The sequence below is a fragment of the Panthera onca genome, chromosome B1 (genome assembly GCF_046562875.1).
Source record: "Panthera onca isolate mPanOnc1 chromosome B1, mPanOnc1 haplotype 2, whole genome shotgun sequence".
Lineage (NCBI taxonomy): Eukaryota > Metazoa > Chordata > Mammalia > Carnivora > Felidae > Panthera > Panthera onca.
The window spans coordinates 60,308,192-60,320,561 of NC_138342.1; the positions used below are offsets into that span (position 1 = coordinate 60,308,192).

General features: G+C 39.2%; 1 protein-coding gene across 3 annotated transcripts in view; it reads right to left on the reverse strand.

The window, feature by feature from the left end:
• BTC (betacellulin) overlaps nucleotides 1-12,370 on the reverse strand; it is a 45,472-nt gene that overhangs the window by 16,164 nt on the left and 16,938 nt on the right. For 2 of the 3 annotated variants that reach the window (XM_060654858.3, XM_060654860.3), the window contains exon 2: nucleotides 3,561-3,659. In XM_060654858.3, coding sequence (XP_060510841.2) covers nucleotides 3,561-3,659 — 99 coding nt within the window. The remainder of the gene's footprint in view (nucleotides 1-3,560; nucleotides 3,660-12,370) is intronic. The other variant, XM_060654859.3, reaches the window with a different exon arrangement.

Below are 12,370 nucleotides of genomic sequence, written 5' to 3' on the forward strand. Positions count from 1 at the left end.
ATTCCTTTCTGGGCATTTCCTGGTTTTAAACACCGTTATGGTAACAATTCCCAAATTTATGTTTCCATCCCCGATCTCTTCCTTCAGTGTCCAACTGTCCAACCAACACTTGGTTGCCTAACTGGCATTTCAAATGAACACTTCCAAAGGGAACACCTGATTTTCTCCCTCAAGTCTGGTCTTTATCCATCTCAGTAAATGATACTTTCTTTGTTATTCAGGCCAAATATCTTAGAGCCAGTTTGACTTCCTTCTCTTCTACTATGCATCCAATTCATCAGAAAACTCTATTGGCTGTATTTAAAATGTATGCAGAATCGTCCCTCTATTTCTACTAGTTTGGTCTAAGCCTGACATCATCTCTAGGCTGAAAGTAGTCTCCATGGCAACAACATCTAACTAGTCTCCCTGCTTCTATCCTGTCCACTCTTAACTGTCTAGTCTGCACACAGACACCAGAGTGATGCTATTAAAACTCAAACCTGAAGGCCTTATAATCCCTGGCAAGGCTCTGCATGACATTACTCTTTACCTCTCTTTCTGCATTACCTCTCTGACCTCATCTTTGACTATGTTGTTCATTGTTTCATCCTTGGTACCTGGGACAGAGCCTGCTGCAAAAGTATTGGTAGGAATGAATAAATTCCTTACTCAAGACAGAAAAGGACAAACTAAAAGTGAAATGCTTAGAGATTGGGGCTATTTGAACATAAAAGAATAAAATTATTTAGAAATAAGAATAACTCCTGTGGGGCCTGGATAGCTCAGGTTGACTGCCTGATGCTTGATTTCAGCTCAGGTCATGATCCCAGGGGTGTGGGATCGAGCCCTGTGTTGGGATATATACTGGGTGTGGAGCCTGCTTAAGATTCTCTCTCTCTCTCTCTCTCTCTCTCTCTCTGCCCCTCCTCTGCTTGCATGCCTGCATGCTCTCTCTCTAAAAAAATTAAAAGATAAAAAATGAAAAAATTGAAAGAAAAAAAGAAAAAAAAAGACCAACTCCTAAAGATGATCTGAACTATTCCTTCATTTTATAGATTACAAATTGATGTCTGAAAGCTTAAGTGACTCATCCACGGTCACACAGTCAATAAGGATAATCTTCTCCTACTCCATATTAATTCCTCTTTAAGAATGTTTTGCCCTTGGGGCGCCTGAATGGCTCAGTCGGTTAAGCGTCCGACTTCGGCTCAGCTCATGATTTCACAGTTCGTGAGTTCGAGCCCCAAGTCGGGCTCTGGGCCGACAGCTCAGAGCCTGGAGCCCACTTCAGATTCTGTGTCTCCCTCTGTCTGCCCCTCTGCTGCTTGCACTTGTCTTTTGCATTGTCTCAAAAATAAGTAAACATTTAAAATATTTTTTTTTTAAAAAAGAACATTTTGCCCTTATTTGGGCTTTACTTTCAAGGACTATTTTTCAGAATTTTCTTCACTTATTCAGCATTCTGACCTCCCCCCACGATCCTAGCAGTTTAGCATTGTGATTAACAATACACATTCTGGAGTCAGTCTCTCCAAATTCATGTCAGGCTACTCTGCTTACTGTGTGACCTTAAATGAGCTAAAATTCTTCTGCACAGGATAGAAACAATAGACTGACAAGGCAACCTATAACTGCTATGGGAAATAGTACGGAGTTTTTTTAAAAAATTAAAAACAGAACTACCATACGATTGAGCAATCCTACCTCTGGGTATTTATCCAAAAGAACAGAAATCAGAATCTCGAAGAAACACACATACTCCTATGTTTATTGCAGCACTATTCAATCCACAATAGCCAAGATGTGGAAACAACTTAAATATCCATCAACACATGAATGGATAAATAGAATGTGGTTTACGTAAGCCACGGAATACTATTCAGTCTTAAAAAAGAAGGAAATCTTGCCATTTGCAACAACATGATTGGACCTTGAAAGAATTATGCAAAGTGAAATAAGTCAGTTATAGAAGGACAAATACTACATGATTCCACTTATTAAAGAAAAAAAAAATCCAAACAGCTGAATCCACAGAAGCTGAGAGTAGAATGGTGGTTGCCAGGGGCCAGGAAGGAGGGGGGGGTGGGAATGAGGAGTCATTATTCACTGGGTATAAAGTCTGGGTCATGCAAGATGAATAATTTCTAGAGAGGTGCTGTACAGCATCTTGCCCATAGTTAACGATCTTGGGTTGTACACTTAAAATTTTGTTAAAAGAGTAGATCTCATGTTAAATAGTCTCACTAAAATAAAAAAAAAATAAGAAACACATTTAGGATAATGATGAGGCAAGTTTTTTAGAACTGTCAGTCACTGGATCATGCAATAACCCCCAAGGGAAATGTGAAAATGCCATCATTGGAGATATTTAAAACCCAACTGAAGAAAAGCACACAAACACATAACATTGGCCTTGTTCTTTTCTCTACGCGAGTGAAAAGACCCACACAAGCATGATCTAAGACACCAACAGATTCCACAGCCTGGAGGCACTTTCCAGACCACCCATTAGCGTGAGGGAAGAAAGCAGAAGACTGGGCTGGAACTGATGGCTCACGTCACGGTGACTTGCTCAGCGTGTTCCCAGCTCAGTTATGACTTCTCCAGGGTGCTAGGACAGGAGCACTTACACCAGGTCACTACCCTCCGAGCTCCAAAACGTTTCCAGGGAATACAGGAATCTCTCTCCCACCTACTTTTAGAATTGGCCTGTGTTGCGTTGTGTTGTGTTGTGTTTTGATTTGATTTGTTTTGTTTTGACTCAGAAACAACCCTGGAGAAGAACAGACCATTGCATCTATAAAGGACAGACAGAACCTTAAAGTAGGAGTCAGCAAACTATGGCGCAAGGGCCAAATCTGGCTCATAGCCTGTTTCTCTAAATAAAGTTTTATTGAAACATATCCAACGCCACTCATTTGCAAAGTGTCAATGGCTGCTTTCACAGTGCAGTGGCTAATTTTGAGTAGCTGCAAAAAAACGGTGCATGGTCCACAAAACCTAAAATACTTATTACCTGACCCTTTACTAAGGCTCACCTTTGCTTTAGACTAACAACTTTGAGAATACTGATTGAAGCATCTCTAGGGCAAAAATATGCAAAAGTCATTCTTCCCTTCTTTTAAGTTATGGAATAGAAAGAAGCTAATTTGAATAGAATATGCCAACTTTGTATGCATCCAGTCCAAAATATCCCATGCCAGAGTCTGGAGCATACACCTGCAATACCTAAAATAATGTAATGATTAAAAATGGAAGCACTAGAATCAGAAAGACCTGTATGAATCCCAGATTTGCAATTTACTTGCTGGGTAGCCTTTGGCAAGTTACTTAATCTTTCTGGACTTCACCTTGAAATAAAGTCAAAAATATGATCCAGCTCAGAGGGCTCTCACGAGGAGTGAACGCATTACTGTATATAAAGCACTTGGCAGAGAGCCTGGTCCATTATATATGCTCACAAAACTAACCAGTCTTATGATTAGTGTAGTATTAAAAATTAAAACTTAGGGAAATCAACGTTCCAAGACTGAACATGAGGCTGGTAAAACACAAATGCACTGTGTGTTAAGCCTTACCTGCGCAGTTTTCCCCAGGATCTCCACAGAGAAGGCCATCCCTTTCAGGACTTCTGGTTGCATTCCCATCTGCCACAACACAGTGGAGGATCACTAGACCTTCAAGTTCAAAACAGAACCAAACAAGCATGAAAACTTGAAAATTTCCTCAATGCAAAATACTCTATCGAAGCCATGACCCATTTATGAAAATAACAAGCCTGTGCCTTCCATTCCCAAGGCATTCTCCCACAGGAAGGGGGGTGGTACACAGACCAGCACGTCTCGTTTTTTAAGCTCAATGCCAAAGACAGAATTTAAAAGCCAGCAACACTTGCAACTAAGTATGCATCTTAAGTGAAGAGATTTGACCATAGCTTGTGAGGGAGACATCACAGAGGCAGAGAAATAAGACTTCTCAGCCGCTGCACAAATACACTGATGAATTTCCAGGGAGAATGAATGACAAACCCATGTGGCAACGTACTTTCTCCATTCCAAACAGACTCAGTGTTTCTCTGGTATTAATTAGTGTTTGTACTTCCTTCTTGGGATATGTGAACTAGATATTCAATTTGTGGGAATTATTTGAAAGTTTGAGTTTCCCTCAGCTAAGTATCTCTGTTGTTGAGAAGGACAGGTCTCATGAAAAAATATGGGGGAGAGAGGAATACTGTGTTGTGGTTAGCACAGTTTAGGATACAGTGTGCAGTCCTTGGGTGGACCAGATTTAAGCAAGTCAAATGTAAAAAGTCACTTATGAGATAATCTGGGAAATCAGACCCTGACTACACATTCGATAATATTAAGGAATTGTTCTAGAGAACTTAAAGTGTGCTAATAATATTGTGGTTTAGGTCAAAGAACAGAGTCCATATCTCTTAAAGATATACATTTAAAAACTTATAAATGAAATTAATGTATCCAACATTTATTTTAAAATAATCCAACAAGAGAAGATGGGTGCAAGGGGGGGAGAGAAACTTACAGATTAAACAGGATAGGCCACATATTGATAATTATGAAAGCTGGGTGTTGGCTAAACCAAGGTTTATTATGCTCTTCTATCTACTTTTGTATAAATATATTTAAATATCTATAATAAGTTGGAGAGGGGAGGAGAAGGTAAGGGAGGGCAGATGGGAAAAGATAAGAGGGCTTGGGAGTTAGCTAGTCTTGAGTTCGTGACCTTTTTTGCCACTTTACAGCCATGTACCTTGGGCAAATTTCATAATCTCTCAATTTCCTCATTGCCAAAGTGGAGACAATTATTATCTCTTCTCCAGAGCATTTCTGTGAGGATTCAATCAGGTAAGTATGCAAAGCACTTAACACAGTGCTGGCATGTGACCAATGATCACTTAAATTACTCATTATCATGTAACTGGCAGGAATCAAATAACTTGCCCACTGGGTGTATTGACATTTATCCATCTAGCCAATGGTTTCTAAGCTATGCATCTTCTTTAATTCAACTCAACAGACATCCATGAGCATCCAGAAACACCCAGGCAGATAGGACATGCTCTACCTTCAAAGTGTTCCAAAGCTAGTAAGGCAAGTAATCAGCCAACCAATTAACCATAATAAGAAGTGAGAGTATTATACCAGAGGACAATAGTATCTAGCAAGTTCAAAGGCCAAAAGAGTTTTCAAAAAGAATCAATATAGAGACTTGTTTCTAATTGTCTAATTAGAAAAGTTTTAAAAAAAAGGTTGTAACTAGCATTTGAAATAGTGAATAAAAATGGAAAATCAAATCCACTGGTGATGGATACATTGGTACTACTTTTCTGGAGGACAATTTAGTGCTATAGGTTCTAAAAGCAAAAAACTCAAAAAATATACAAATGCTTAAATCCAGTCATTTCATTTCTAGTAATCTTTCCTAAGGAAATAATTGAAGGTACATAAAAAGATTTAGCTGTAAAAATTCTCTATGACATAGATTATAAAAAATTGGAAATTCCCTAAATATCTAACAAGATAGAGTTGATTAAATACACAGAACTGTTTTCATGCAATAAAATACTATTCAGGCATAAATCAAATAGTAATAGAACATTTTGATATATTCCTAAATAAGAGAAATAGGCTATAGAATAATAATGCAGTGTGATCTGTGTGTTTCTCTGCATCTGTGTGTGATAAATGTAAAAAATGTTCATATTGATAGGTAATCAAAAGGTAGGTAATTAAGTACATAGAGTTGCTCACACTGGTTAGGAGACTTTTGCCTTAATTTTCCTTATTTTCATTTTTCAATTTCCTACTAGCATATTTTATCTGTGACAACAACAAAAAAAGGAGTATCTCCCAAATTAAAAAAAAAAAAAGAAAACAAACAATTTGGCCACCAAATTTCTAGAGTTTTCATATCTTTTATCCCAACACCTGCCACCCTCCTTTCACACTTATAACAAACCAGAAACATACAATCATTTAGCGCTTTCCAAGCACAGGGATTGTATATTTACGCATCTTTGTAACCCTGGTAACTAACACAGAACACAATAGATACTCCACAAATGTTGAAAGAATGAATAATCCATCTGTAAATGAAGAAAACAACTTTCAGATTCAAAGATCCCAGGATCCATTTCTAGTAGAAAATTTCAATCCATGTCTTTATTATTATAAAATAGGTTTAATTCATTTTTAAAATCCCATACATGGGCTTTCTGCATGGGCAGAATCAGGAAGCCTTAATTCTGGTGTTAATCTATTTTAATGGCGGGAATTTTACTAAAAACCTCTAAATCTTATAGAGATTCAACCTCTGCAAACTGGAGATGACACCATCTCCTCGAGGCTATTGTAAAAATTAAATTAAGTAACATAAGGGGAATCTGGGTGGCTCAGTTGGTTAAGTGTCCAACTTCCACTCAGGTCATGATCTCGCGGTTTGTGGGTTCGAGCCCGGCGTCGGGCTCTGTGCTGACAGCTCAGAGCCTGGAGCCTGCTGCGGATTCTGTGTCTGCTTCTCCTCCTGCCCCTCCCCAACTCATGTTCTATATCTCTTTCTTTCTCTCTCTCCCAAAAATAAATAAAAATTAAAAAAAATTGAATAACATATGAGAAGGCACATGGCTTGGCACCTAGTATACAGTTTTTAGTCTACCTGCGCTTTCTTCTACCACGTATTATTTAACCCATCATTCTCCACTTTCACCTAACAGTCGAAGCCCTGATTCCACTGAAACGCTGCCCAGCGCCTTCAAACATTCTGGCAGGCTGGGGCCTGTGCCCAGACTCTCTTCTGTTCCGACTCACTCCACACGCTGGCGTCAGCTGGTGAAGGGATGCCACCACGGGGAAGAGCCCTGGAGAGGACCCCCCAGGGAGGATCCATGCTCAGGCAAACCAAACACCAAGCACAAGGCACTGGAGTCACATGTGCTATGCTACTGCTCACCCACAATCTTCAGGCCACCGTCACAAGCTGGTGGCCACGAACCAAATCCGCTCCCAGGAATCATGTTCTCAGTCTGCATAGTCTTAAAAAATTGAATCATGGCAGTTCGGAGCAAACCTGGATTTTTCTACTTCCACTGAAAAAGCAGAAGGGCTGGCAACACAGGTCTGAAACACCTTCCGGGCATCAACTACCCGGAGTCAAGCAGCAGGTGACCCGTTTAATGCCACGGACCCCATCAGACGTGGCTGCACTCATTTATTTTAACTGCCTACATCTTGACAGGCATTTCAGTTTCTGATCTATACGTAGTGACTCAGAAATCAGAGAAATGTGCACAAAACCATTTTGCTCAATACTGAAGGCAGCTTCAAAGAGAAAAGACACTCTTGTTCCATCCCTAATGCAACAGATATTTACTAAGTACTATGTGTTTTGCACTGCCACAAGACACTGAGGGTTCAAAGATAACAGATGCTATCATTAACCTGAAGGAGCTCTCATTCTGGTGAGGAAGAGAGACACAGAAATCTTTAAGGGTCGTGCATGTAGCAAGGACAACAACAGAGTTGTAACGCAAGATGGAGAATCGGCTCTACCTAGCTGCAAAGACTTGATAGAACAGGTGAGGCTTGTGGTGAGTTTTAAGAAGGAAGAAATGATTGTTGTAAACATCAACCAGTAACTTCTAGAAAGAAAAAAATTGTGTAAGCAAGATGACATAATCATTGATGTTATTTGTTTCTGCAGGAGACAGTACTTACATGGTAATAGTGATGTAAACACTGATTATTTAAATTCATTACATCAAAAACTGTCATAAAATCAAGGCCAGTAATTAGCCCACCTACACCATGTGGGGAGACTGTTGCGACGAATCAGTATCTTTGCTGTGCTGGTTTTTCAATGTTCTCAGTGGCATCCCTAATGGTAACCACACTGAAATTATGGGAGAGGAGAAATTCAGTAGGGAAAGTTTAAGTTGACAAGCCAAGAAATAGCATTACAAGCAAGTTATTTAGCATGAGGGAGGTAAATGCAGAAGAGACACTTAAAATAGACAAAAGTGGTTGCTTCCAGGAGGCAGAGAGGCAGGAAGCTTTGGTGCAAAGATCTGCTGTTTGTTTTTGGTGTGTTTTGTTTTGTGTGTTTTGTTTCTGTTTTTTAAGTTTTTATGCTATTTTTGGTTATAAACCTTTTAGTACTCTTGGGGCTTTTAAAAATCTATGTATATTTATTATTCATAACTTAATTAAAATATTTATTATACATATTATGATGATTTATTATACATACTAATTAAAATAAAATTAATTTTTAAGTAGGCCTCATGGCCAGTGTGCAGCCCAATGAGGGGCCACCCAGGAGCCCTAAACTAAAATTAATTTTAAAGAAAAGGACACATAAAGTTGTAATTGACCAAGGCATTCTAAACAAAAGGGACAACTTGTAAGAAGACACAATATGCATAACACAACTTATTCTGGTTTGTCTGGTGGGGATTGTGATTGGAGAGAAGGCTGGGGGGCGGGTAGGTAACAACAAATGACCATATTAATTACTTTGGATTCTTAGGCACCTAAGTTGGGGTCATTGAAAACCTTTAAGTGAGACACAACGGAATTCTTTTTTTGGTTTGGAAAGGTTACTTTAACACCAGTACTTTAACACAAAGGTGGCAGCAGTGGGTATGGGGAAGAAGAAATGAATCTGCGAGACTCAGTCACAAAGTAAAATAGAAAAGACTCGGTGACTGGTGGGATAAGGTAGGCAGTGAGAAAAAAAGAAGTCTAGAGTGACTGGAGTTTGTGGCTTGAGTGATTCGCTGGATTGCTGTGCCAAGCACACGTATAAGGGATGCCAAAAGACAAACATTAGGAAGAAACATTAATGCCTAGAAAGTATGCAAATAATTGCAGATGACTCTTCAAAGACGTCAAACTGAGAAAGAGAGGGAAAAGATCAGTCAATATATAAAGAAAAAAAGAGGGTTGTTTTTGGTTTAAGTTTTTTTTTTTTACATTTTATTTATTTTTGAGAGAGAGACAGAGCACAAGTGGGGGAGAGGTGGAGAGAGAGGGAGACGCAGAATCCGAAGCAGGCTCCAGCCTCTGAGCTGTCAGCACAGAGCCCGACGCGGGGCTCGAACCCACAAACCGTGAGACCATGACCTGAGCCGAAGTCGGACGGTCAACGACTGAGCCACCTAGGGGCCCCAGTTGTTTTTGGTTTTATTGTGAGAGAAAATTGATAGAAAGATGCCAAAGGTATAGGAAAGAGGCAAAGAAAGGACTATTAGTAGAGGCAGAAAAGATTTACAATGCTTAGCCTGAAAGGCAGGGCTTCTTCCGCAACGTATAATCCTTGGCAGTCAAAAGTAGCAATTTGGCAAATATAACTTTATTCTGAGTAAATGAAAAGTCTTTAGAAAATAAGAGCTTAAAGGTATTTTACATGCTATACATCTCACCTCACTGTTCAAAGGAATCCAAGTTCTGGTTTAAATGGATGCAAAACATCCAAAGGTTTCTCAACTTTCACACTGGATAATACTGTGTTATGGGAGGCTGTGCATTCTAGGATGATTAGTCCTGCCTTTTATCTCCTAAATTCCCGTAGCATCCCACCCCTTCCCCACCCCCTACTTCTGAGTTGTCACAATCTAAAAATTTCCAGACATTGCCTAATGTTCCTGGAAGGAAAATTGACCTGGTTGAGAACCATTGCAATCTCTCCAACCTGTTTTAATATTTTTTCTCTAAAATACAGCTTTCATTTTGAATGTGTTGTTTTAATATAAATCAGTCACACAACCTTGAAGGCTCGAATTTTGGCTTTTTAAAAATTTTCTTAAGGAGAGTTCCATTATCTTACGGAAAGATCATTGAACTCAGTCATTAATTCACTATGTGATCTTGAGCTAATTAGCAACCTCTCCTGACCTTTTCCCTCAAGAAAAATTAGAATCATAGGTTCTCTGCCCATCCAATAATCTAGTTCATTAAAATTAAATGAAATAATAGAGTAAAAGAATTTGTTTAAAACAACATGTTATTAAAATAATCCTTATTTGCATCAGAGAAAGTATGGATTCTACTTTAGAGAAAATGAAAGAAAATATCGTACTCAGATGTGGAAAATATAACAAGATTTTCATTCAGAAGAGTCACAAATTTTGTTAAATTTCAGTTCCAGAATTAGTAAGAATTTTACACATATTAAAATATCCTACCAACCAACTAAAATCATCCTCTGGGAGAGTTCATCAAGTTGGCCTTTAAAATTTCAGTAGAGAGGGGCGCCTGGGTGGCTCAGTCGGTTAAGCGTCCGACTTCAGCTCAGGTCACGATCTCACGGTCCGTGAGTTCGAGCCCTGTGTCGGGCTCTGGGCTGATGGCTCAGAGCCTGGAGCCTGCTTCCGATTCTGTGTCTCCCTCTCTCTCTGCCCCTCCTCCGTTCGTGCTCTGTCTCTCTCTGTCTCAAAAATAAATAAACGTTAAAAAAAAATTAAAAAAAAAATTTCAGTAGAGAGAGTATTCACTCTCTTCTAAGGCAGTCCACTTCAATGAGACCATCCATCCATTCTTTCAACTGCAGTCCTTCCTTCATTCAGAAAGATTATTGAGTGCCTTGGTGGTTCAGTTGGTTAAGTATCCGACTTTGGCTCAGGTCATGATCTCCTGGTTGGTGGGTTTGAGCCCTGCTTCCAGCTCTGTGCTAACAGCTCAGAGCCTGGAGCCTGCTTCTGATTCTGTGTCTTCCTCTCTTTTTGTCTCTCCCCTGCGCACTCCCTCTCTCTCTTTCTCTCTCTCTTTTTCTCAAAAATAAACATTAAAAAAAATCTTTTTTAAAATGTTTATTAAGCACCTATGTCTTAAGCTCTATAAATGCTTCTTTATGTGAAGCTGGGTTTTGCCTTCCTGTAATTTTACTCTGCTCATTAGAATCACCTGGAATAAATCTACTCTTTTTTTTTTTTAATTTTTTTTTTTAACGTTTATTTATTTTTGAGACAGAGAGAGACAGAGCACGAACGGGGAGGGTCAGAGAGAGAGGGAGACACAGAATCTGAAACAGGCTCCAGGCTCTGAGCAGTCAGCACAGAGCCCGATGCAGGGCTCGAACTCACATACCGCGAGATCATGACTTGAGCCGAAGTCGGACGCTTAACCGACTGAGCCACCCAGGCGCCCCTGGATTAAATCTACTCTTTCCCATGACAGATTCTCATCTATCTGAAACCAGCTATCAAGTCTCCCTGAAAGAATTTCTCTTCAGGCTAAACATCCTGGATCCTTCAAGTACATTTTCCCTGTCATCATCAAGACCCTTATAAACCTTGCCACGGTCCTCTATATGTAAGGTCAAACCAAAGTGCCATTTCACATGGTCTGGCAAAGACAGAGTAGAATGGGGCTCTCAACCCCCAAATTGAGGGCACCTTATTTCTGGTAATGCAGCCCCATAGCATGTTGGCCATTTTTGGCTGTCTGATTAAACACGGGGGTTTTAGTCTCCGTACAATTAAAGGAAACTGCTAAATCTCTTGTACTACTGGGAAGTGGTATATTGATGGTCTATTTGTTCTTTTTTGTCATTGTTCTGTTTTGTTTCATATTTTACTTTTTACCTAAAAAATAGTTCTAAACTTTTTAGATGTCCCTTTTAAAACTGTATTAGATGTCACCTATCATTCATATATTTCACAGTCTTTTGCCTTTTTTATTCTTTCATCCAACCTACTTCATGTGGCTGGCAGAATTTCTGAAAGATGCATTAACACGATAAAGACAAAACAAAACAAAATAACGTTAGATCAGTTGTTTGCAAAGTGACTGGAAATTGAGTATTTCTGGTGCTAGCTTTTAAATATCCACCGTACTCATAACATTAAAGATAAAAAAGAAAAGCAACCCAATTCTACTTTCGTGCGTCAAAGCTCCATTTACAAGATGCTCAAATTAAAAATGACTGAATTTACTAAAAGTATTATCCCTGTCAGCCAGCACGGAGAATGAAGTCATTGGGAACAATATAAGCATTGAAAGAGACACAGCTTGACAAGGAGCATGACCCACTGTCTCATAGCTAACTGCTAAATGCTGAGGTAAGTTATACGCCAGCTGGGTCAACTATTTCAAAAAATCAAATGTGACCAACCTAAACAGTCATGTGCGTTGTATTTGCCTCATCTCTGAGCTGAATTTTCCATTTTTAGAACCAAGTGCATTTTATATTTTAAAAATAAAAAATATAACATTATCACAAAATGGCCATTCATCTGTATTCTGATGATGTAGGACAACTTCAAATCCAATGATTTCTTACGACATCATATATATCTGATTTTAGGATTTGAACCACACTCCATGCCCCCACTAGAAAGTCCAACTGTAGGGGTGCCTGGATGGCTCAG